A 24,729-nucleotide genomic window follows, 5' to 3' on the forward strand; every position below is an offset into this window, starting at 1 on the left:
AAGGAATTGGGGATGCTTAAACCAGTGTAAATCCTTTTAGGCAGGGATGTGACGGGGCAATTCCTCTCTCAGTCCCATTAGACAGCAGGACTGTCATTTGGAAATAGAATTAGACATGCTCTACTTGGCTCTACAGGGCAGAATTACTATGTCAATGGGTAAAAATTTCAAGGAGGAAGATTTCAACTAAATATAAGCGAAAATTTCTAACCATTTGGGCTGTTCAAAAGTAAAATAAGCTGCCTTAAAAAGTAGAAAATTCCTTATTACTAGACATCTTCAAATGTAAACTGGATGAAAACTTGGGGATGTTACAGAGGGGATTCATGTTTCAAATAGGAGACTGGACAAGATAATGTCTAAGATCTTTCAACCCCAAGATTCTATGTAAAAAAGAAAAAAGATCTTTTCTCAAAAAGTAGAAATAAAAGGCCCTTTCAGATGATTTATCAAAAGTTCTTTAGCTTCTACTCATTTAAAAAGCTATGTTTGGAGCATTTTGGGGGTATGTTTGAATTTCCACTTTCAGGACATATACTTAAAAAAAGGCATGCTAATCCAATTTACACAAAAATAGAAATATGTCTTATAGATCAAAGAATCAAGATACAGAGTGATCTGTGTAGGCTGCCATGAAGGTTACAAATCAATAAGACTGAATTTAAAAATTTTAACTATTAAGTCCTAGACCGAGATTAAAAATAAAAAAAATACTGTGTAAGTAGAGAATGGGAGAGAAATTTACATGATAGCACTTCATATGAAAAAGTGGAAGGAAGGGGAAAATCATAATAGCTACTTTCAAATACCTTAAGGACTGACTTGGGAAAAAGCTGACTTATCCTTCGTTGCTCTAGAGGGCAGAACTAGTACCTGTGGAAAGTTTAAAGGAAATTTTGGCTTAATAGGAGGAAGAATTTCCTAACATTTGTGACTTAGCTGTTCAGCAAATGAATAGGTAAACCACAGACTCCTCATCTTGTAGAGATTTTATTGAAGTTATTTCAACGTTATCATTGAGATAACATATGATATCCTTTTTCACCAAAACCATAATATGCTTGAATCTGGAACACTGTGTAGTCCTGGCTGCTGTGTCTCAAGACAGATAAAGAAGACCTACAGAGGACTAAGATAATGAAGAGATTTTTGGGTAAAGAGATAGCCGTTGCTATGTAAGTAAATACCAAAAATTTGGATATTCAGTGTGCAATGGTTAAACTTAGCAAAGAAAATTATTAGTGTCTATGATATTATGAAAGGTATGGGATGGGTAAGATGAACAAAGAGTGTTAGAACAAGGGTTTGAAATATGAAAAGCCAATTTATAACAAATACAGGTAAGTACTAATTTATATTATACCCCAAGAGGTGGTATAAAGCTGAAAATATAAATAAACAGACTCTAGTAAATTCATGGATGACAAACCACAAAGGCAGCAAAGGAAAGAAGGATGACTTAGGAACATATCCCTTAAATTCTAGAGTTTGAGATGAAGTTGGACAATTTTTCCCTCTCACAACTTGTCATTCATTATCACGGTCAGAGATATAATCCTAGGCTGGATGCACTAGAGCCCGATACAGTATTCTTGCATTAAATGTTTATTTTAATAAAAGAAGGTTTTAAAATCATTGCTAAGAAGAGATTTGCAGCTAATGTACCAGACAGCTGTCACTTGTAGCAAATACATAAAAACCAGGCACCAGGAGGTACTTTTGAACCAGAACGTTCTTTTAAAGAGCTTATAAATTTTCTAAGAAGAAAAAAAAAAAAGATCTCTTTGAGGAAGTTAATTTTCCAAAATGTCTTTATCTTCTATTTATTTTGAAGTTTGGGGTTTTTTTGGGGGGGGGGAAGAATGCCCAAATTTTTACTTTGGGGACATGTGCTCAAAGAATATAACCACTGAAGAAGTCAGGGCTTTTTGGAATTATTTTTCCCAATTAACATTTTATGTTACAATATTTTATGCTGCATTGTATCCTAAAGCAGAAGTTTAACCTGATGATCACACAAAAAATCTCAAATACACTATTTTGTTATGATTGTTCAAACTAATCAAGGCTAACATGACAGCTGAAAAGCTCTAGGTTGCTTGGGTTACTCAGAAAATTCTATATTAGTGGTACCATTTAAAATTTAAACTAATTTGGGTATAAATTTAACTGCTTTCTTATACCATTGGACTGACCACTTGTGATCATTGTGCTGGGTTGTCTACACTTTCAAACAACTCCCCAGTTCCTCTCTTTATGACTCTTAAGTTACAGCACAACTGTACCATGTCCTAACACAAGTCTAGACTACTATTCACATAGTTAACTATTTGAAAGCTAGTTAAAAATATTACTAAAATTTATAATTGTAATGAACCAAATAATGTCGTAAAACTAAGAAGCAAAATTTCCATACTCTACAATGAAGGATTAGGCAAAGTCAAAACAGCATTAAGCTGAGGGCAGGAATCAAAGTGGCTATTATTCACTAAACTGTATTTTAAAGTAAAATTTCTTTCTCTGTGTCCTGTTTGACTTAGTTTTGAAAATTTAATTTGTTCACATCCATAAATACAAAATCACATCAATGAAAAAGAAGACATTTCCATCAATGGTTAGATATTAGGACTTCAGTTATTATTCAGACTTGGAACAGATCATTCTAGCTATAAATTTTATTTGCTGATGAAAACAACCGAAACTTTTAGTCAAGACGTGAAGGCAGGGGCAGCTAGGTGGCACAGTGAGTAGAGCACAGGCCCTAGAGTCAGGAGGACCTAAGTTCAAATCTAGCCTCAGACACTTGACACACTAGCTGTGTGACCTTGGGCAAGTCACTTAACTCCAATTGCCCTGGCTTCGCCCCTCCAAAAAAAAAAAAAAAAGGCAGGAACGTTAGAAAACAGATACCCAAAATGAAGTTTTTACAGAGAATCTATAATTTCTAAAAGTCACTATGCTATTACAAAAGTGGTTTTCCCCCGTATCTTTTGATTTCCACATAAAATGTGGATTTCCACCTAAATAAGACTAATATTGCTGGGTGTTGTGGCACCTGAAATCTTTGCTACTGGAGGAGGCTGAGGTTGATGGGCTGCTTGACTATGGCAGCTCTGAACTCCAGTAGGGTTAACGCCAATGTGGTATCTAATCTAAGTCTGGCACCAGTGGGAAGTAAGCCTTGGAAGCAAGGGGCTACCATGCTGCCTAAAGAGGAATAAACCAGCCCAAGTCGGAAATGGGACAGGTCAAAGTGCTGAGATCCAGTCTCAAAAGACAGATTTATTAATTTCTTAACAACTAGTATGTGGCAAGGAAACAAATACATGTGTGTATATAGGCAAACATATACACACATTAATCTATTCAAAAGTCCAAAAGTTAACACTCACTTTCTTTAAGTGCTTCTCAATAAAAATATTGCTTGCCACCTCTGCTAGCATGATAGTAAAGTAAATGTCATTAATAATGTGATATCCTCCTCCTTCCCCCTACTAATACAGATTAAAATTTGTTGTTTTATAGATGATGAAAAATATTATAATCTGGAAGACAGGTTTTTTGGGAACTGAAGGCTAGAATCTGAATAATGATGACCTTTTAAAGTTCGAGCTTATGATTTTATAGATATACATTTACTACATTGCTATTAGAAACTAATTAAATTAGTGCTTTTAACCCACCATATAGACAATTAAGATAACAAAATCCAATGGATATTTACAAAAAGAAACCTACATTAAACTTTTAACCTAAGAGACCAATGATATCACTCCTCCCCACGAGGACCTAACAACTGGCTTCAGCACTTCTGGATACAGACTAAATAATAAACCTGTCCCCAATTTCCTTTAATATTAGCTAAAATTATGGCATCCTACATCCAGAGAAATAAAGATAGTTAACATCTTGTTTATCCAGAGGTCACTTATCTAGCTACATCACCTATCCAGAAAAACAGAACACTAAGCATTACCTGGAAAAAAAAAGTTAAGAAGCCAAAACAGACTTTACCAAGACTACGCCATTAAAGATCATGAACCTTGGCCAAAGGGGAGACCTTCAGGTCAGCAGTCTGACACCTATTCTCCTCTTATTTTGCCAATAATTCTAATAAGGTTAATCATCCAGCTTGTCAGCAGACTGATTAGGAATAGCACAGATGGGGTGGGGTGAGGCCAAGGTGCAGTACACATGCAAATAAAGCATACAGATGGCAGAAGAAGGGACATTTCACAGCAAGGGAAAGAAAAAAACTCAAAAAGCAGTTTGGGGTCTTTTAGCACAGGGGTAAACAGCCAAACATCCCCTGAGCATTTTTATACAAATGTAGTATAGGAACTGATGTTTATAATGACTGACTTATCATGAAAAGATTAAATTATGTTCAGTATAATTTAAGAAGGCAATGGAGGAGTCTGTAATATTTGAAATAATAAAAATTTCATTGGGAAAACTATAAAACCCCAAGTATCTAGAATATTTACTTTGAGGAACATGTCATTCCTAGATAATGCCAGACAAATGAAGCATTATTGTAGATTTGGTACCATAAGCAACAGTTACAGTTAAAGAATATACAGCACATTCATACAGAATAGATTAAACTATATAAGAAAAAAAAAAGTTTTTGCTAGCTAGTCCACCAAAATTACATAAGGAAATGAGGCACACTCCTAAAAAAAGAGGACTCCATGCATCATTATTTAAGGCAAACTACTGAAGATTTTACAGCCAGTTTTTTGATACGATAACCTAGTGCTAACCTTCTCAATTCATCAGAAAAGCATAACAGAATTCTTCAGCAGATTATTTTTAGAACACCAATGTCTCTTTGGCAGCATGTGAAAAACTGTTTTCAATGAACAGAATATTACAGAGACACCATCATCCCAATTTTAATTCCTCTATCTTGATAAGAAAGGTTTTCTTTTCCATGGTATATGTGCCTTTTCAGGAAGAAAATAGTAGAATAATCCAAAGAAATCTTTCTTTAAAAACCTTACAAATCTGAATAATCAGGAAAAATATTACTGGATCTGTCGTCTTATGAAAAACAAAAAAAAAGTAAGTTACCCTACAATGCAACTCATGCAAAAATGATATACCAATTTAATTTTTAAACTAAAACAGAAGCAAAATGATTCTACAGAAGCATCAATGTTAAATTTAATAGAACTGTATATGTTAATAAACATTTACTGGCAAATTATAAATGGAATTGTTAGGTCAAGACAAATGACATAAATGTTCCCTTTTAATACAGAGTGACTTGAAATGTTGATCTGAATTATTACTAGTTGACTTTTAAAACTGTTCTTAATAGTGCATGATAGTAGCAAATTTTCCCTAAAAGTTCAAATTTCTTCATACTAAAGGTCATTAAAAACACTAGGCTAGATTATTGGGGGACCTTGTAGAATATTAATGTTTCTGAGAAGATTTAAACATAATCCTGAAGTTGTGAGAGGAATAAGTCCAATTTATAGCATCTTTCATTCTATATTTGACTTCATTTATGGTGACAAAAATCTATGGTAACATTCCTTTTCAGTGAATTTCTATATTCTATATGTTTCAAATTATGAAAAAATTTTAGATAGAGTAAGGTGGGGAGTGTTTATTGCAGACATTTTTTACAATGTGGGAAAAAAAAAAGCATCTCTGCCAGAAGGTACTTTTCTGTTTTCGAGAAGGAAATAAATTCCCCTCCACCAGCCCTGGCTGTGTCTCCCTTCTCTTTCCCCACCCTTTTAGAAATGCATAGTTGATTGTTTTTTTAAAAACCTGGTTAAGGTAGGGTATCCATAAGTTAGATGTCATCTGAAAAGAAGTATGGAAGTAACTACTTTTGTTTAGAAATATTTCATCATCCAAAAATTACATAGTTGCCCTTTTCCGAATTATTGTTATGCCTGTCTTTTGACCTACCTCAATAAAGGAGGCCATGAAGATCATTACTGATCTCTGCCTATAGCTAGACAAGGTGAAAGACTAGAGAATTACCCAAGTGCAAAAGAGTAACAGTTTAGAGACCACAGTAGGGTGACTTTTGACATAAAATTGAAATAGTTTATTTATCTTATAATTTATCAAGTGCATTCTAGAGAAGAATTTTATACATTAAAAAAAGCGACAAATTGCCTTTGCATATAAACTATACAAAATGTTCAAAATAAAAACTAGATCCCAAATGATTTTTCAGTGCCTTAGAGAAAGTTAAGATTTACCTTGAACAGAGACCACAAAAATAATAAAACTGATGAGCATTTTTTAAAGTGTCTACAGTGAACTTTACATTTCAACAAAAACATGTATTAAAACAAACATACCAAAATGTGCTGAAGCACTGCTACTTTTACTTTGTGTGGAGGTACTGCAGGTCTGGGTCCCAGGTTGTGCTGTGCCTGTCCGATTTATACTCCTGTGTAATTTCCTACAGGAGAGCTCATCATTGTCACTGTCATGTAGGGATGGTGTCCGAGGCCTAAAATGCCGCCATCTACATGATTTGATATTGACTAGTATCTGACTGAGGTCTTTAGAGAAAGATTTGTCCGAGGTATTTGTTTCTGAGGTATTGGCAAATTGACTGATTGGAGAGTGTTGTGGGGAGGAAAGCATTTCCAAATCCAGCTGGCGAAACATACTGTCATAGTCTGAATGAGTTCTGTCCAGTAATACCCTAAAATAAAAGCATAAAATTTACACAACTATTTAATAAGCAAAGGGGAATAACTTCTTTTCTTAGCAACTATCAAAAAGAACCATACATTCAGAAGTTAGCTTCAAAAAATTATTATGTGCAATCTTTTGTTGTATCCTGGTTATGTCTTAATTTTCTTTACATCTCGTATAAAAGTAAATTTTCTTTTTGACTTATGAAAATTCTACTTATCTGATGCTAGCATATATGTACTTATTAAAATTCATTCAAACATACAATACGTATATATGTTATATGTGTGGAGAGGGAAGGAGGGAGGGAGGGAGAGAGAGAGGAAGAAAGAGAGCGCGCATGTACATGAACAAACTTATTCTAGAACAGAGTCTTTCAGGCATTTACTCTATGGCCTGTTCCAAAAGTGCAAGTCTAAAAACATGTGCAGTGTTTTCTTTCTTAAAACAAATATAATTTTTCACCATATTTTGATTTCCATTTAAAAGCAACAGCACATTTCAAAGCACACTCTTCATATTTATCCAGGAAAAAAATCCACAAGATTTTCTTTGATGCAGCGGGGAGAGGGAAGCTGACTTGGGAAAGGACAATGGCAAATAGAAGCAATGAGGGCAGGAGACCTTATGTCCTAGTCCCTAGGAAGTATCTTTTACACTGATAAAAGAATTCCTTTCTGTGTGAATCCATCAGAAATTATTAATGTTGTAACTGATTAAGAAACTTTTTAAAAATTTCATATTCATTTTATTATTCCAAAGTCTCTTTCACAATACCAACTCATGGCCTATAAGACAGTTGTCCCAGAGCTGGAGATGAGTAACAACAAACCAGGCTCCTCCCAGATGTGCCCCAGATGTCTTCAGCCCTCCATGTTGGAACCCTGGTCAGTGTTCAAGCCCTTTTTTGGAAAGATTTGCAATGGCAGGACTTCACTGAATCCTCAAAACCTCCCCCCTTAGAATTTAGCTCATTCCTACTCCCTACCAGTATCCTAGTGGGCAAACTCCCAGAATCCTTGCACGAAGAGACACACATAGTCCTCTGCCTCTACAGTAACTTGAGAAGAGCTTAGAGATGGGCAGAGAACGCAGTAAGTTTCGAGGCAACGGCTCGGTCTTCCTAGGCATCCCAAAATAAAGGTAGAAGTGCTGGACCCTGCTACTAAGTAAGGTTGGGGGGATTCTGTTATAATTTGAGGCCCTATGAAGGCCTCCTCCCAAGGGTGATTAAGAAACTTTTAAAAAGGTTTCCACAACAAAGGACCAAGAGAATTTTTTCTCTCAAGGACACCATCAATGCATCAACAAATCTTTATTAAATACCTACTCTGTGCCAAGCATTATACATAGGCAAAAATCAAACTCTCTGCCCTCAAAGAGCTTACATTCTTAACAGTGGAGACACTATACATACATAATAATGCCCAACATTTGCATAGTAACTACTTGTACCAGGCACTGTGCTAAATGCTTTACAATTATTCTTATTTGATCTTCACAACCACCGTGGGAGGCAGATACTGTTATCATCACCCCCATTTTTATAGATAGGGAAACTGAGGCAAACAGGAGTTAAGTGGACCAAGGTCACATAGCTGCCAAGTTATCTGGGGCCAGGTTCAATCTCACACCTTCCCGACTCCAGGCCCAGCACTCTTATCTACTGTGCCAGCTAACTGCCCCTATACAAAATATATAAATACACTGTAAATGGGGGGGGGGGGGCAGGATGTTTACTGGGGAGAGGCATAAGCAGCTAGAGGGGGAAAAACCTCCTGTAGAAGTTAACACTTAAGCTGAGCTTTGAAGAAAATTAAGAAGTAGAGGGGGGGAGGGAGTAAATTTGAGTAGGGTGGGGAGTGGGGGCTGTGAAAAGGTATGAAGACGGTAAACAGTGTCATGTGTGAACAACAGAAAGCCAGTCTGGGTGGACACATTGTGAACAAGAGTAAAGTATAATAAAGCTAGAAAGGAAATAGAACCTGGTTGTTTAGGACTTTAAATACTGAACAACATAGTTACTGTTAAAGTTAACAGTGTATCACTGGAGTTTGCCGAGGAGGGAGTGACATGCTATTATAATTTCTGAGTGTTTCATCTGTTTGGGGGGAAATGTGCTCTAGAAATAAGTGTGTTCAATGTTGAAGTGTTCCTACACTTTCACTTCTGTTCAAATGTTTCTGAAATAAGTACATTTAAATGAAATCAAACTGCAACTACAAAATAAAAATTTAATAGCTTAATTCCATTTAGCATGCTATTGGGAGAAGAGAATTATCTCACTAAAATACCACGTTTTACTCATTTTCTCTTATGTACCAGCTCCTCTTACATAATGCCTGGACCTCATCTCTAAGAAATGCAATCAGGCCAAGGATTGGTACAAGGAAAATGGCTATAAATGACTCCCCTCTGATTAGTCCAGATGAAGACTGAAATAACTTATGGCCACCACAACATGGTCCCTGGGAGGTTTCTCATCAACAAGATTGAACCTGGTCTCTGCCCCCTCCAATCCTGTCTTCATACTACTTCTAGAATTTCTTTCATGTCATTTCTAAGCTCAAAAAAGCCTTCAGTAGCTCTCAGGTGTCACCAAATCAATAAGATTCCTTTATCTAGTGTTCAGAAAGTGCTGGATTAGGAGTCAAGGAATCTGGCTTCTAATTCCAGCTTTGCTCTTACTATTTTGGGTGACCTTGGGAATGCCATGCTTCTCTGGGACTTGGGTTCCTCATCAATAGAATGAGGGACTAGCATAGATGGTCTGTGCTATTACTTTTAACTCTAAATCCATGATCCTATTATAGTAATTCCCCTTCACACATTCTATGCTGTAATAAAACTAGCCTAATTTCTGCTATGGATACAATTTATCCTCTCCTGCATTTGTGCCTTGGGTTCATGTTGGTCTCTGTGTCTGGGATACTTTTCTCATTATTTGCCTATTGAATATCTGTTAAATGAATGGGCTCTCTTTTTCCACAAATAAAAAAAAAATTCTTTTTAAAGTCTGGCTCCTGTTGCTATACACTAAGATATATAAATCTTTTAAGGTCTTGGTAGTTTTGCTTCCAACATAAACTGCAGACTCACAAAGGGACAAGAACCAGCTGGCAAATCACAAATATTTCAGCCAGTCAGTGATCAAACCAGATATAATACCTAGAAGATAACTCTTGAAAATTGCAATATAGAAGTTACAAAATCATCCAAAATGGTCCTATAAGTATATTAATAACTAAACAACATCTTACCTTCCACCACGCCCAACCCGTCTTCGTGCAAATCCAATACACCTCTGGGGTATAGTGAGGGTAGTTAAGCAGTATCTATAGCGTACATCTCCTAATCCTCCATCTTTAGGACTAGTCCATGGCCAATTGCCAGTTTGGTCTAAGTGAGGCTAAAAGACAATTAAAACAAACTAAGTATTTTATAGTAATGTTAACAAATTTAAATCATTAACTTTAAAGAAAAGTCTTTCACTTACAGCATAGTACTGACAACCTGCTTTCCTACGGAAAGCAAAAGGGCCATCAGGATCATTCTCTTCCTCAGCTTCAGAAGAACCAGACAAAACCTTTGGACACATCAAATAAAAAGGGTCAAACCATGACAACTATACTACTATGGTCCTCTTTGATGCTAACAGAGACATTAACTCCTACCTGGGAGAGGGGGTCTTCATCTGAGCTGGGAAAGTCATACTGATTTAAATCTTTAGCATTAAAGACTGGCAGTGCAGCAGGGCTCGTCTGTTGTGGAGCAGCAGCAGCAGACGAGGCTAAGACTTTGGGCTTTTTCTCATATTTCCTTTTCGGTCGTATAAGATCAGCTTTTTCTTGCTACAATAAAATCACAGGTTAAGTGAACTCCTGAAGCTATATTTAACTAAGCTAAAGTTTTCTGAGAAGTCTATCAGAAAATGAAAGCGATGCATTTTAAGGTTCTTAATCACTTAAAATAAGACTGGCTTAATAAAGCCCATTATGTTTGACAGCAGTGAGTCTCAAGAGATTGGTCTGGGGTATATCACATATATCAATTATGTATATACAAGACCCATAATACTCTCTATTCCAATTAGTGCTATAAAACTTTCCATCTTATAAAATGCATCATTATAGCATATAGTCAGTTACATTTAAGTACAAACTAGGAGAGGACAAGAAAAAAACAGAAATGGTCTTTGCCTTCAAAGAATGTCATCTATATAGTGAGAAAAGTAGTAAGAAAGACTTAACAGTTACAAAGCAACTAAAGTGAAAACAATATTAAAGGCTAAAGATAATTCTATAGTTGCTCAATATTACGGATTTCTAGAGGATGAGAATTTGAACAGAGTTCTGAAGGAGAAAGACATCAATTAACACTGGTTGAATTGAATACCAGGAAAATGAAAATGTATACATAAAACACAGAGAGAAATAAGTTATATGACTAGATGGCACAAGAAATTAGACAATAATTCAACAAATATTCATTACATGTAGCCAAAATTAGAAGGAAAGCAGAAAATTGGGGGAAAAATTTATAGACAGTTTCTCAGATAAAGGTCTCATATATCAAACACATAGAGAACTTTGTCAAATCTGTAACAGTATGAGTCATTCCCCAACTGAAAAATGGTCAAAGGATATGAACAGGTAGTTTTTTGATGAAGAAATCAGAACTATATATAGTCATATGAAGAATGCTCTAAATCATTATTGATTAGAGGAATACAAATTAAAGCAAATCTGAGATACCATCTTGCACCTAGCAGATTGGCTAAAATGACAGAAGAAAATGACATGTTGGAGGTGATGTGGAAAAACTGAGATTAATATACACGGTGGAACTGTGAACTGATCCAACCATTTTGGAGAAAAACCTGGAATTAGCCCAAAAGGTTATTAAACTGTGTATAATAACCACTATTCCAAGGCAATACCATTATTTAAAGGTGATCAGGGATAAAAGAAAAGAGCTTACAGGTTCTAAAATATTTATAGCAGCTCTCTGTGTGGTAGCAAAGAACTGGACATTGAAGGGATGCCCATCAATCAGGGAATGACTGGACAAGTTGTGGCATATGACTATGATGAAGAAATGATGAGCTGGTTGATTTTATAAAAACATGGAAAGCCTTGTGAAATAACAAAGAGTGAAATCAGCAGAACCGGGAGAACACTGTATACAGTAACAGCAATATTGTTTGAAGAACAATCATGAACGATCAGTAACAACAAGTTATTCTGAGTATTATAAAACTCAAATCAACTATAAAGGACTTATAAAGAAAGACACTATCCACCTCCAGAGAAAGAACTGATGAACAGAAATATGGACAGGATGGTTTTGCGTACATATACACATATATCTGTGTCAAGTGGTGGCCTTCTCTAGTGCGAAATGAGGATGGAAAAAATTTTTAATTAAGTTGCTATTATGTGTAGAAGACTGACTCTAGGTGGGGACATGTATGAAGTAAGACAGTGCCTGCATTCAGAGTTCACAGTCTAGAAAGATAAGTCACAAACTCAAATAACACAAAACAGGCATTAGAAAGGTATGAGAATACTGCTATGTGAGGTACAAGGGCAGACAAAAGTCATGACCAACTACTGGAGATCAGAGAAGACTTCAGGGAGGAGGTGGTGTCTGAGATGACTTCAAAGGATTGGCGGAATATCACAAGGAAGAATATTTCATGGAGAGCATAAGTAAATACAGAATACTGAGTAGGCCTGCTCAATGAGGAAACTGGAAAGGGAAGCTAATTTTATGTTGTAAAGGGTTTTGAATGCTAGGCTGAGTGTGAATTTTATTTGGTAGGCTACAGGGAAACATTTAAGGACTGGAGGCAGAGAAACAACATGGATAGACACATTAAGAAAAGTTAATTCTACAGGGAACACAAAAGATAGTAGAGATGAGGAAAGCAGTGCTGGGAAGATCTATTAGGAGGGCACTGCAATAGACCAAGTAGACAGTCATGTTGTATAAGGGTGATGGAAGTGGGAAGACAGACAAACATGGATGCAAAAGACACAGCAAGAGAATCAACAGGGCTTAGGAACTAACTGGCTATGAGAGGTGACTGTGACAAAAGAATCAAAGACAACACCCAAACTTTACACATGAAAGACTGGTTGACAACACTAGCAGAAATAGAATGAATAAATTTAGGGAGGAAAAGCTAATAAAATAGATGTTGGACATGTTGAGCTTAAGCCTGAGATCTCAAAGCCACTGGAGATGACATCTCTGAAGTGCGAAGGAGAAGTCAGGGCTTTACAGAAAGGAGTAATTTCTACAGTCATCACTGAGCCTGTGGCCCTGAATGAGGGTGGCAAAGGAACAAGTGTATAGAGGAGTGCTGATTTCCTATCAGTTCTACCACTTTGCTTTCCAAGGACAATTTAAAGGCTTGGTCTTATTCTATGAAATCTTATGTATGTAGTTTGAGGGAGAATTAATCGAGACATAATTTTATATGCTATCAGTAAGTAAAGCAAGTCTTGTTAGCAATATCTTGACTTAAATTAGAAAGAATCTGAAGCAGAGCATCTTCTGTAGAGAGCTCACATTTCTGAAGCAGGGCACAGTGAGAGCCTTCAATCTGACAACAAGAGCTTAAAGAAAAAGGGCACACCATTAAAATTATAAAATCGTGAAAAGTATACGTAAAATAAACATGAGCTTATTTTTAAAATGCTACAATTCTATGAGTGGGAATCTCTTTTAACTCTACTCAATATCTGAATGTATACTAAAAAACAAGATAGTGTGTCCTACTAGGTAAAGTGGATAGCATAATATAAGCTTTTTGAGGGCAGGTAGCATTTTGATTTTGTCTTAATATCCTCAGTACCTGCTTCAATGCTCTGCTTATAGTAGGTACTTAATAAACTGTTTGTCAAAATGTCAGTTGAATGATGCCTCTGTCCTCAAGGAGCTTACATCCTAGTGGGGATTAATGAGGTATGCACGTAAATAGCAACAGCACAACCTGGAAGAGCAAATAAAAGTACATGGAGTTACCTTATTAACTTTAAATTCCTTAACATCCATCGCTTCCTGATGTTTAAATTGATTGCTATTACCAATAGGAATGATGGGGATGGCGTAAGTAGGTTTCATTGGTTGTCTTTGTGCCATAACCTCAGACATGATCTCTCCATTGTAGTCGCCCAAATTATACCTGAAATGATCACAAAGAAGATATATTTCTGAAGGTTATTTTATAAATACCTGAGTTGATAATAACTTTACAAATGATTAGTGTACAATTTCAAGGAAGGACTACATATCATAGACAACAAATTACAACCACAAATTGTTAAAGAGGACTTTAGAAATCATATTGACTAGCACCCCTGTTTTGTAGATAAACAAACAGGTTCAATTAAGTTCACAGCAGAATCAAGCCTAGAAGCAAAGTTCTGAAATTCTGAATACTAGGTTCAGTGCTGTTTCCCATCACACAATGTTGTCATGTCAATTTAAGGCTAAAATTAGCCAATAAACTGTTAATAAGTTATTACAATCACTTAAAAGATTAAAAGCAACTCTTGATTATTTGCCAGCTAATTACCTAGCCTGTGAATTTACTCAGTTCTTCTGCCTCCCTCCCCTTAGTTGGCTATCTTATAATTAACGATATTTATCCTTCAAAAAAAGGATAGATATGAGAGGGAAGTGGAGGTTCAAATCGATTAAATCTGTAAATGTAGTGAAAATCTGATGGGAAGATTAAAAATGATAACTAAAGTTGAATTAAACACAGTGGAATCTTTATATGCAGTCATATTTTAGGTGTAAAACCACAGGGTCCAAAACAAAGAGGAAAACAGAGTGTACTTTAATTTTCTTGAATTGGGCACTCTGGAAATATACACAAATATATTAACAAATATATAAATGTACAAATTAATATTTAAGGTGATAGTTAAATGAGTTCTGGATAACTACTCATTAAGTAATTTAGAACAGAAAACAATACTTCACCTTTTCTCCATAATTTCCAGTGTTAAATGTAATAGTTCTCTCTTACTTTTTTCTCTTCTTTTTATCATTTCTAGAATAGTAACAGCCCGACTCAGATCTCTACGCAATTTAAGCATTTTTTCATATGAAGCTTCATCATTTTTACGGTTCTGTAAATATGAAACTGTGGGTTAGTTTCATTCAGTTGTAAATGATTTTCTCCCAGAAAAAAATGTATTATTAGTAGTTTACTTTAAAGAATATATATATATTAGAACTACATAAATCTTTATGCTTGTTAAATTTAAAAGGGGAAATAACCTGATACATAACTCTTACATAGACTAAAGTGAAAAATCATAAACATAGTCTTGAGAGAATAAAGCAAGACTTTGCTTTAATTCTGTAGAATGTCACTTCCAAATAACTACAGTAAAGGTTAAACACAAAATAAAAAATGAACACTGTAGTTCAGACTTACAGTATTAATTTTTGCTCTCAACAAAGATACTGCCAAACTGACTTACTTTTCGAGTCTGCATTTTTTCAGTGCGCCTTCTGAAAGCCACATAAGGATCATTGGTGCTGGAGCCATCCCTCTTCTCTTGTTTTACTGTTGGGATAAGAGATAGACCTCGACAGTTTTTCCTCTTCCTAATCCAGTACTCATATACTTCTTTAATCAATTCATCATCTTCTTTCAGCAGCAGCTTGGCCTCCTGCAGACTGACTGGCTAAATGTAAAATCCACAGGGTCATTTTTATACGTGCATCCATCTATGCATATGCTGACTGTACTTAAATTTTAAACTGAATCTGCAATAGAGCTGTACCTGTTGGCCACTGCCTTTTTCCAGTCGGTCAATCATCTCTTCAAACTGCAAAGGAGAGATGTCCATTTTCTTCTTCAGCTTATTCACAAAGGCTTCATCTTCAGAATCCAAATCATAATCAGGCTGCTCAGCATCCAAACTAAAAGCTAATAGCATAATTAAAATCTTACATGATCATTCATTTACTTCTTAAACAATAAAACTACATAGGTTTGTGGATAGAAATCTCAAAACTAAGATCTCACATACATTCTGTTTTGGGAACCACGGAAAATCTAGACAACACATCAATATGCTTCCAATTTTAAAGTATTAGAGTTACTATGGGTTTTATGTTATATCTTTAATACAGGTAATACTAATGAAAGAAAAAGCCTGCAGATATGACCTTCTTTATGAAAACAATAAAAGAAACAGGACTTACAATGAAAATAAACATTGTTGTTACTGTTGTTTAGATGTTTTTCAGTCCTGTCCAACTCTTTGTGATCCCATTTGGGGTTTTTTCTGGCAAAGATAATACAGTGGTTTGCCATTTCCTTCTCCAGCTCAGTTTATGGATGTTTAGAAACTGAGGCCAACAGAGTTAAGTGACTTGCCCAGGGTCAAACAGCTGTCTGTAAATGTTTGAGTTTAGATTTGAACTCAGGTGTTCCTGACTCCAGGCCTAGCTCTCTATCCACTATACCACATAGCTGACCCGAAAGGGCTTCTGTTCAAGATCATAAAAAATACATGTTGTAGAATACTTAGCTATTTGTATATAGATTATTATACTATCTCAGAGAGAAGAGAGAATAAAAACAGAGCTGAAAAGTAAGAAGTCACTGCAAATCGAAGATCAATAAATATAAAAATTTTAAATGTAAGCCAGTTAAGAAGCAGTTTGGAAAATGGATAGTGTGCTATCCAGACCTGAGTCCTAGCTGGGTGACCTTGGGCAATCATTTAATTTTCTCACTGCCACAAGCCACTCTACAACTGTCAATTGTACAGCAGGTGCTAATCTCCAGAGAAAGTTTTTCCTTGGGAGCTCCTCATCATGCCAATAAGTTAGAAGTTAGAATATCTGTTTTCCTGTGATCAGGAAGCCAGAAGAAACCTTTGAAATCTAGGGCAACCTGATTATTTTAAAGAAGTGAAAAGAGGCCTAGAGAGATTTGGATTAAAAACACAGCAATCACACAATATTTGTGTTAGTTTTAGTATGAATAAATGAAAATTAAGATAATTTCCTTTTTATGGCTTCATCTCAGTTCTAAAGCTGCCCCTGGCACTGGTTTTCCCCTGAACTCATCACACTCACTATTACCTCATACACGAGCCTAACAGAAAACAAAATATGGCACCCTGAAAAAAACCTTAATTTCTCATCTAGTGGCTATACAACCTAGAGATTCAAATGGGCAGGAATTGGATAGGCAAGGTCTTCACATTCTAGTTTGGTGTAAAGCCTCTGGAAAATCTCCATTTAAAGTGTTCCTTTAAAAAAAAAAATCAATGCATAAAATCATGGCACACACACACACACACACACACACACACACACCCCTTATATTATTAACTTAAAAAAACAAGCAGATCTTTGTTTTAGCCTCTGACCTGAGCTCATCCTCCTCCATCAACTGCTATTAGATATTTGCACCTGGATGCCCCAAAGGCATGCCAAACTCCAAATGTCCAAAACATTATCGTTACTACAAAAAAAAAATTCTCATCCTTCCTCCAATGGTCCCTAAAATTTCCGGTTAAGAGTGAAAATCATCCTTCTAGTCTAGATACTCTGTATTCATTTTCCACTCCTCAACCCCCTTATCTAATTAGTAGCCAAGTCTTGTCAAGTCTACCCCCACAACACTTTTTGCATCCATCTCATTCTCTGTACCCCCATGGCCACTGCTTTTGTTCAGGTCCCTATCACCTCTTACCTCAACTATGCAATAGGCTCCTAATTGGTCAATGTGCCTCAAGTTTTTCTCCTTTCCAACTCAACTCCTACTCCTCTCAAGTGAAATGATATTCCCAAAGCATGTCTGACCAAGTCACAACTCCCTTGCTCAAATTCCATTGGTTTCCTATTATCTCTAGGAATAATACAAACTACTCTCTTGGGTCTTAAAGTCCTTCACAATTTGGCTCCTATCTACCTTTCTAGACTTTCACATACTCTATGATCCAAAATGACCTTCCTGCTGTTTCTCATGCAGAAAACTATATTGACGTCTATACATTGGCACAAACAGTCTTAAAGGCTCAGCAAGTCCTCCTTTCTCACTTTTGCTTCTTAGAATCTCGTACTTTTTCCTCAAAGTTCAGCTCAAGCACCATTTTCTACATGCTATTTTTCTTGATCCTCCAATCTGATAGTACAGATTCTTTTATAACTTCCTCAGCAATTTGCTATTCTACTCCCCATGGGAACTATATTTCTCACCTACAGATAATCTGAGGAGTATTTATATGTGTATGTGTCTCCTTGCATTTATGGGTAATCTCCTTCAGAGCAGACTGTATCGTTTTGTCATCATATCCTCAATGAATAGAAGGGCTGCACCTAGAACACAGGTGCTTAATAAATGGTGAGTTTTCATGTGGTACACTTCCATTTCAAAAGGAAAGGCTAAAAAAAATCTCATTCTCGAATAATGAACTATAAGGGTCATCAATCAAACACCATTCTACTTTGGGGGAAAATGTGACTATTTTTATGCATTGTGTCAAGAAACAACCTTGGCTATTTATTTTAAGGCAAGATTCTCTCTCACAAACATCAAATGCATTTAAATTTAGTGAAACTTTATAGGTTCAAATACATTTTCTTAATCCCTATTATTGTAGGATCTGATACTTTCTCTACAAAACCAGTACCTAATGGTTTCCATTTTAAATCATTGCCAAGGCTAAAGGGAAACTCTGGGCACAGGTAAGAGAACAGACACACTGAGTGAAGATCATTTTGTCAGTTTCAGAAATCAGACGGGATTGAAAAGGGCAGTGAAGGGGAAGAAAGGAAAAAGTCAGGAGGAAAGACTGAATTGTTTATTTTTATTTGTGACCTAGATAAATCATTCTTTTAGAAAAAAACAAGTCAATAACATTTACTTGCATATTTCTTTCATGGGCACCATGCCTATATATTTCTCAAAGGAAAAACCTCTCTCCCCTTTCTTCTTGATGACATAAGCTACTACGGCTGCCAGAAGAGATTCCTTTCTGGATTTAACAATCAAGTTCAAGCTGGACACGTGCCAACAAAGGGTTAGCAAAGCAAAAAGCCGCCCAGAACTGTGATGTTGGGGGATAACAGCAGGAGCAATTTATTGGAGAAGATGGATCAAGGGCGCAAGTGGAAGGGCTTGCCTTAGGCAAGAAGGGCCCTCTCTTCATGGGATGACGTAGGTTTCTGAGAGAAAAGGAGAAGAAAAGAAGTTCTCGGATAATAGCTTCCCTTTTTGTTTTTGGTAATATAAGACAAGGTTCTTATCTGGAAGGGCAGAGTCAAAGGGTGCTGTGGGAAGCTGAAGGAGGGATAAAAAAGTACAAAGAGGTTTGAAACAAGCTATCGTGGGGAGTGGACTACAAAGAGTTCAGCTGATATTATTTAACCTAAATTTATTAGGAATGCCTTCAGCATGGTTATATGAGTTTCAGTGAAGGCAGCAGCAAGGTGAGAGTAATCCAAAGCTGAGGTTTGGAAAGGCATGACTGATGACAGGACCAGGAGGTGAAGAATTAGCTGAACTTTGTGGAGGTGAAAACAACATCACCACAAGGTGGAAATAGAGAAGGAAGTATAGCTAGAGCAAGGATGATGGCTTGGGAAAGAATGAAGGGGTGGAAGTGATTAGACATAATGGTAGAAGGAAATAACAAACCACTCCAGAGTCTTTGCCAAGGAAACCCCAAATGGGGTCATGAAGAGTGAGACATGACTGAATAACAAAAAGAGGTGGAGAAGGTTAAGGGAAAAGATGGAATGACACAAGATTATGATCAGATAAAGGGATTTCAGAGTTCATAAACACGGAACTGGAACATAAGTGAGTGAAGGCAAGATCTCCAAGACTTGTACACAAAAATCTGTAATGTATAATTTGAAAAGTGATATATAAGAGGTACAATCAGAAGTCCTGTGAAAGCATCAGAATTGGGCTTTAATAAGGGTAGGCTATGAATAAGCAAAGACTAGTGGAGAGGTAATTTCAGGCAGGGGGAATATGAACAGCCATGGGCAAAAAAGAAAGGTTACTGCAATATGTGGAGAATGGCTAATAGTCCAATTGGAGTGGAGCATACTGTTGGTATTGAAGAGCACTGAGAGGTGAGGCTAGAAAGAGGCTGGGTCCATACTATAAAAAGATCTCAATGCTAAGCTAGGTTTGAGCTTTTTTCTGTAAACTAGAAAACACTGTAGATGTTGAGCACACAAGTATTATTACACATCCTTTACTAATTAGAAAAATAAGTCTATTATTATTTTATTGGGAAAACAAGGTTAAATAACTATTCCGTATGGGAGGCAGAATTCAAATTCAGCTCTCTACTCACTCTACTACTCTTTCCATTTAAGACTTGCATCTGCTTGTTTGAAAACTATAGTTTAGAAAGAATCATCTGGTCATGGGTGTAGAGTGACTAAAAGTTGGAAAGACTACCACAATCGTCCACATGAGAGACTAAGAAAACTCAAGCTTGGGTGCTGGCAGTGGGAATGAAAAGGAGTGAAGGCTACGTGAAACTTAACAGACATGGTATAAAACAAGGCAAGGGATTACATGTGAGAGCAGAAAGAGGAGGCAGAAATAATGAACAATCTGAAAGCCTACTTCAAGCTAAGATGGGAAAAAGGGAACTAGGAGACTGATTTACCTGGGGTTTTCTTTCATAACGTTTTGGAAGCACATAAACTTCTGATTAGATCACATCCTACAAATGCCCAATGGACCAAAAAGGTTTTCCAACATATTAAAGTGATATGAAAAAATAACAAATGGCAGAAATTTTTTTTTTTTGCAGTTTTCCAACCTTCTCAAAAAAAGAACGAGGACAGTACCAAATTATACAATTCAGTAGCTCCTCCATTTCCATTTTCCCCTAACATATACAACTTTTCAAAAGCAAGATGACCCTAAACATGTTGTTTAAGTGTTCCACATTTCTGAAGAAATGTTCAGACTATATACAGTATAACTTCAGTTTAAACCACTACAGGAAATTATTCACTATCAAATGTGAGAGTAGCTACAAGAATATTTATTTCAAATATCAGAGACCATTCATAAGCATTTGAAAAAAAATCTAACATCACCATCACTCCAAATTTCTTTGTTAGTTTATTAAGATTTCTCTAGTCTAAACTCAGATCAAGAAATATGGCTTTTTTATTCCATGAATATGATTAATTTATTATTCAGAGGATAGAGATTTTGATCTTAATTACCAAGCAGCCTAAAGCCATGATTAACTATAACCAGAAATTCAGTGTGGCTTACATTTCTTTCATTAAAACCACTTTAAGTCACCATTGTTAAAAAGCATCCTGTTCAATGTGGGAAAATGGCTTTAGAAACTCAAAACTAATTGTGTGCTGACCTTGGTGGTCAAATATTTTAGCATTTAAACAGAGTTGTAGGAATAATCATCAACAAAACACTTTTACATGGGAGAAGAAAACCCCAACAACTTAAGAGAATCAACACTTCCCTCCAATTATTAATTCAACGTCAAAAGTGAACAAAACATTAAAAAACAACAAAAAGGAATAAAACCAGAACAGCAATAAGGGAAGATGTTTTGCACAAAATTTTTAGAAATTACAACAGAATAATTACTTACGCTGTATGTGAATTAGCTGCTTTGGCATCTTAAATTCCCCAGGATATATAGATTCATAGTAAGCAATATTACTCTCTGCCTCTGGGACGGGAATAACCATATTATCCCTTTTCTCGCCATATACCTGCTGTGCTGAAATAGCTCGCTGGAGATGATGTTCCTAAAAACAAAGGTAGAAAACAGAAAAGTAAAGCATATTCAAACAGAACATATCAAAAGTCGAGATTCTGCTAGTTTTAAATAGAACTTGAGTATCAAAGAGCAAAATGTTACTGTGCAGAAAAATGGACCTCAAAATTGAATAGTCAACTTTTGAATACCTATTGGGATTCCCCACATTGTAGCTCATGCAGATTAGATATGGAAGATGATTTGCTTGTCAAGCTTGATAATACCTAAAATTTGTCAAAGTTTGATGGCCCAAAGTATGCATAGTCTTTACTACAGATTCCTATTGCTAACATCACTTCTACCTACCACCTCGAACAAGGAAGTCCTTAAGAATCAAACTACTTTCCTTAAACTAGATAATGTTTGAGAAGAAGGCAGCTCTATTTCACATCAGAATCAGAAATGGTTGCCTGTTCGGAATGGGAAAGGGTGGAAGAACTTTATTTACCATGGAAAGGGAGGAGAAAATTGAGAACAAACCAAGGGAACAGGGAAGGCTTCCCATAGGATGCTGGGATCTAAACAGAGCCATGAAGAAATCTAAGAATTCTAGGTAGAGGAAAAGTACTACATTCTACCAATAGGGGGTTGGGGCAGCAAACAAGGCCAGCCTGGATAGAAGCACAACAGCAACTGAGAAATTATGAAATGTTATGAAATAACATTAATTTTTATATATGGAAGGATTTCTTATTTAAATTGTGAGCCAGACTTAAGAGGTAAAATACTGATTCCAAAGCCAAAATAAATACAAGACTATTCTTCAAGAATAGGACCAAAAGAGGAAATTCATTTATTAGATATAGATTTCAACCATACATCTGGGTCATTCATGTGCTTCATTCAATATCTTCCTAACTCACTCTGGTAAAGATCATACAACCACCTAAATTATTGCTGAGGTTTGGGAAAACTAGACATGCTAATAAGCTATTAACTGCAAGTTATTAAATTTAATTCTAATTAAGATGAAGATGAACAGGCCTTCATTTAGTTTAATACTCAATAGTCAATATTTTGAACGTGAACCCAATGTAATTAAAGACTAATTTTCAACAAACATACCTCAGAAATAAGGAAGAAGCTACCTTGCAGTAAGTTAGCAGTTAAAAAATGCTTTACCTTAATGACTAAAGTTATCAGTTTCTGGTGCCATAAAATACTGTGATTACAATTATTAGAGTTATATATAAGGTTATGATGAGCAGGACGCTCTCAGAAAAGCCTGGAAAGACCTGCATGGGCTGATGCAAAGCGAAATGTATTCTGCACAAAGTAACAGCAATATCGTAAGATGATCAGCTGTGAATGACTTAGTTATTCTCAGAAATACAATGATGCAAGACAACTCCGAAGCATGTATGATGAAAAATGCCATCCATCCCCAGATAAAGAACTGATGGTGTCTGAATACAGATTGAAGCATACTTTTTTTTAAACTTCATTTTTCTTGAGTTTTTTTGGTCTGTTTTCTTTCACAACATGACTATTATGGATATGTTTTGCATGACCACACACGTATAACCTATACTGAATTGCTTGCCTTCTCAACAGGGGTAGGAGGGGGGAAGAGATGGAGGAAGGGAGAAAATTTGGAGCTCAAAGTTTTTAAAAAAATGTTAAAAATTATTTTTGCATGAAGCTAGGGAAAAATAAAATACCAGATTAAAATAATTAAATAATATATAAGGCTTATGCAGTTCAACATGGAGGTTCTTAGAGAGAGCTGGCACAGGGAGTCAGAAGTTGTTGTTCAGTCATTTTCAGTCATGTCTTGATTCTCCCTAACCCCATTTGGGGTTTTCTTGGCAAAGTGGAAGGGTCTGTTAATTCCTTCTCCAGATCAGTTTACACTGATGAGGAAATTGAGGCAGAGTGTTAAGTAATTTGCCTAGGGTCACACAGCTAGTAACTGTCTGAGACCAGACCTTCCTGACTTCAGGCTGGTACTCTAACTACTGTGCCACTGAGCTAAAATCCCATCTCTGATAAATACTGGCTGTGTAACCATGGGCAAGTGGTGTTAAAATAAATTAGAAACAGGGTCCACCAAATAGTACATAAGGGCCACATAATGACCTATTTTCAAAATGTAATATTATCTGTGAATTTTTATTTATTAAAGACTTCCCACTCACGGTTTACTCTGGTTTGACCTCCTTGGGAGCCCTATGGTTTGACATCTCTGCTCTAGGCAACTATCTAAGATTATAAATTGCAGAGAAAGGAGTTTCCTTGTCAAGGAATGTTCTATACTAATGAACTCACAGGTCTAGTTCCCATTACTAATATCAACATAACAAAGAAAATTTCACTTCTGTATTACAGAGACAAAACAACTTAAACAACTCCGTAACATTCCAGCTAACAAATTCAAATAAACCACAATTTACCAGTTTGGAAACAAAAAAAGGACTTTTAACACTAACCATAATTACACAAAATACATCCTATGTAATACATTAATATTTCTTCATGAAGGTTTGTATTAGCAAGGATGATTTTTGTAAAAGGCATAGTAAAAGTTGTACTTCTTTTGCAAGTTTAACCTTGAAAGGTCATATGCACTAAAAGGTTAATAAGCTCCATCACTCTGTTATACTTCATATATAGCCTTTTTATTCTTTGTATTTCCTTTCTTCTTTTTGTCTCCCTTTGATACTGATTCCTTTCTTATTGTCTTTACCCCCCACCCCCAACATCTCATATTGATCATTCGCCTTATTGTAATCAGGCACCAGATGGCATAATGTATTGAGCACAGGGCCTGAAGTCGGAGGACTTGACTCAGACTCTAGCTTCATAAATATTATCAGTCATCTATTTCTACTTAAACAAAACGATTTTCTCTCTTCCATCCAAACATTTCCTTTTCTTCCAAACCCACCCATCTATGTTTGGCTACCCTCCCCATTTTCCATTCATCCCCTAATTTTCTCCCATTCAACATAGCTTCACTTTTTTTTTGTTCATCACCCTCTCTTAGAAGCAATTTTTCCTTTTTATATTTCCTATCCTATCTATGACACTCATTTCTTCTCAATTCAATGAACCTTAGGTGTCATGTGCAAAGCACTGCGCAGCCTTAGAAAGAAAAATGACATAGTCCCTGTTCTTTAGGGGTTTATAATCTAATGTAAGAATGTAGTATGTACATATATAAGTACAATTCAAGCAGAATGTAATTAGAGGTATAGACGAGATCCAATAATCTCTAAGAAAATTTGAAAAAGAG

At 36.0% G+C, this 24,729-nt stretch overlaps 1 protein-coding gene across 3 annotated transcripts in view; it reads right to left on the reverse strand.

Annotated features, from left to right (window-relative positions):
- The window catches only part of EPC1 (enhancer of polycomb homolog 1), a 102,440-nt gene that overhangs the window by 10,652 nt on the left and 67,059 nt on the right, over positions 1-24,729 (reverse strand). For all 3 annotated transcript variants that reach the window (XM_036759856.1, XM_036759855.1, XM_036759857.1), the window contains exons 2-10: positions 21,324-21,483; positions 15,489-15,634; positions 15,183-15,389; positions 14,677-14,825; positions 13,711-13,870; positions 10,353-10,529; positions 10,175-10,264; positions 9,939-10,087; positions 6,333-6,685 (exon numbers count right to left, since the gene is read on the reverse strand). In XM_036759856.1, coding sequence (XP_036615751.1) covers positions 6,333-6,685; positions 9,939-10,087; positions 10,175-10,264; positions 10,353-10,529; positions 13,711-13,870; positions 14,677-14,825; positions 15,183-15,389; positions 15,489-15,634; positions 21,324-21,483 — 1,591 coding nt within the window. The remainder of the gene's footprint in view (positions 1-6,332; positions 6,686-9,938; positions 10,088-10,174; positions 10,265-10,352; positions 10,530-13,710; positions 13,871-14,676; positions 14,826-15,182; positions 15,390-15,488; positions 15,635-21,323; positions 21,484-24,729) is intronic.

This window comes from Trichosurus vulpecula, chromosome 5 (genome assembly GCF_011100635.1).
Source record: "Trichosurus vulpecula isolate mTriVul1 chromosome 5, mTriVul1.pri, whole genome shotgun sequence".
NCBI lineage: Eukaryota > Metazoa > Chordata > Mammalia > Diprotodontia > Phalangeridae > Trichosurus > Trichosurus vulpecula.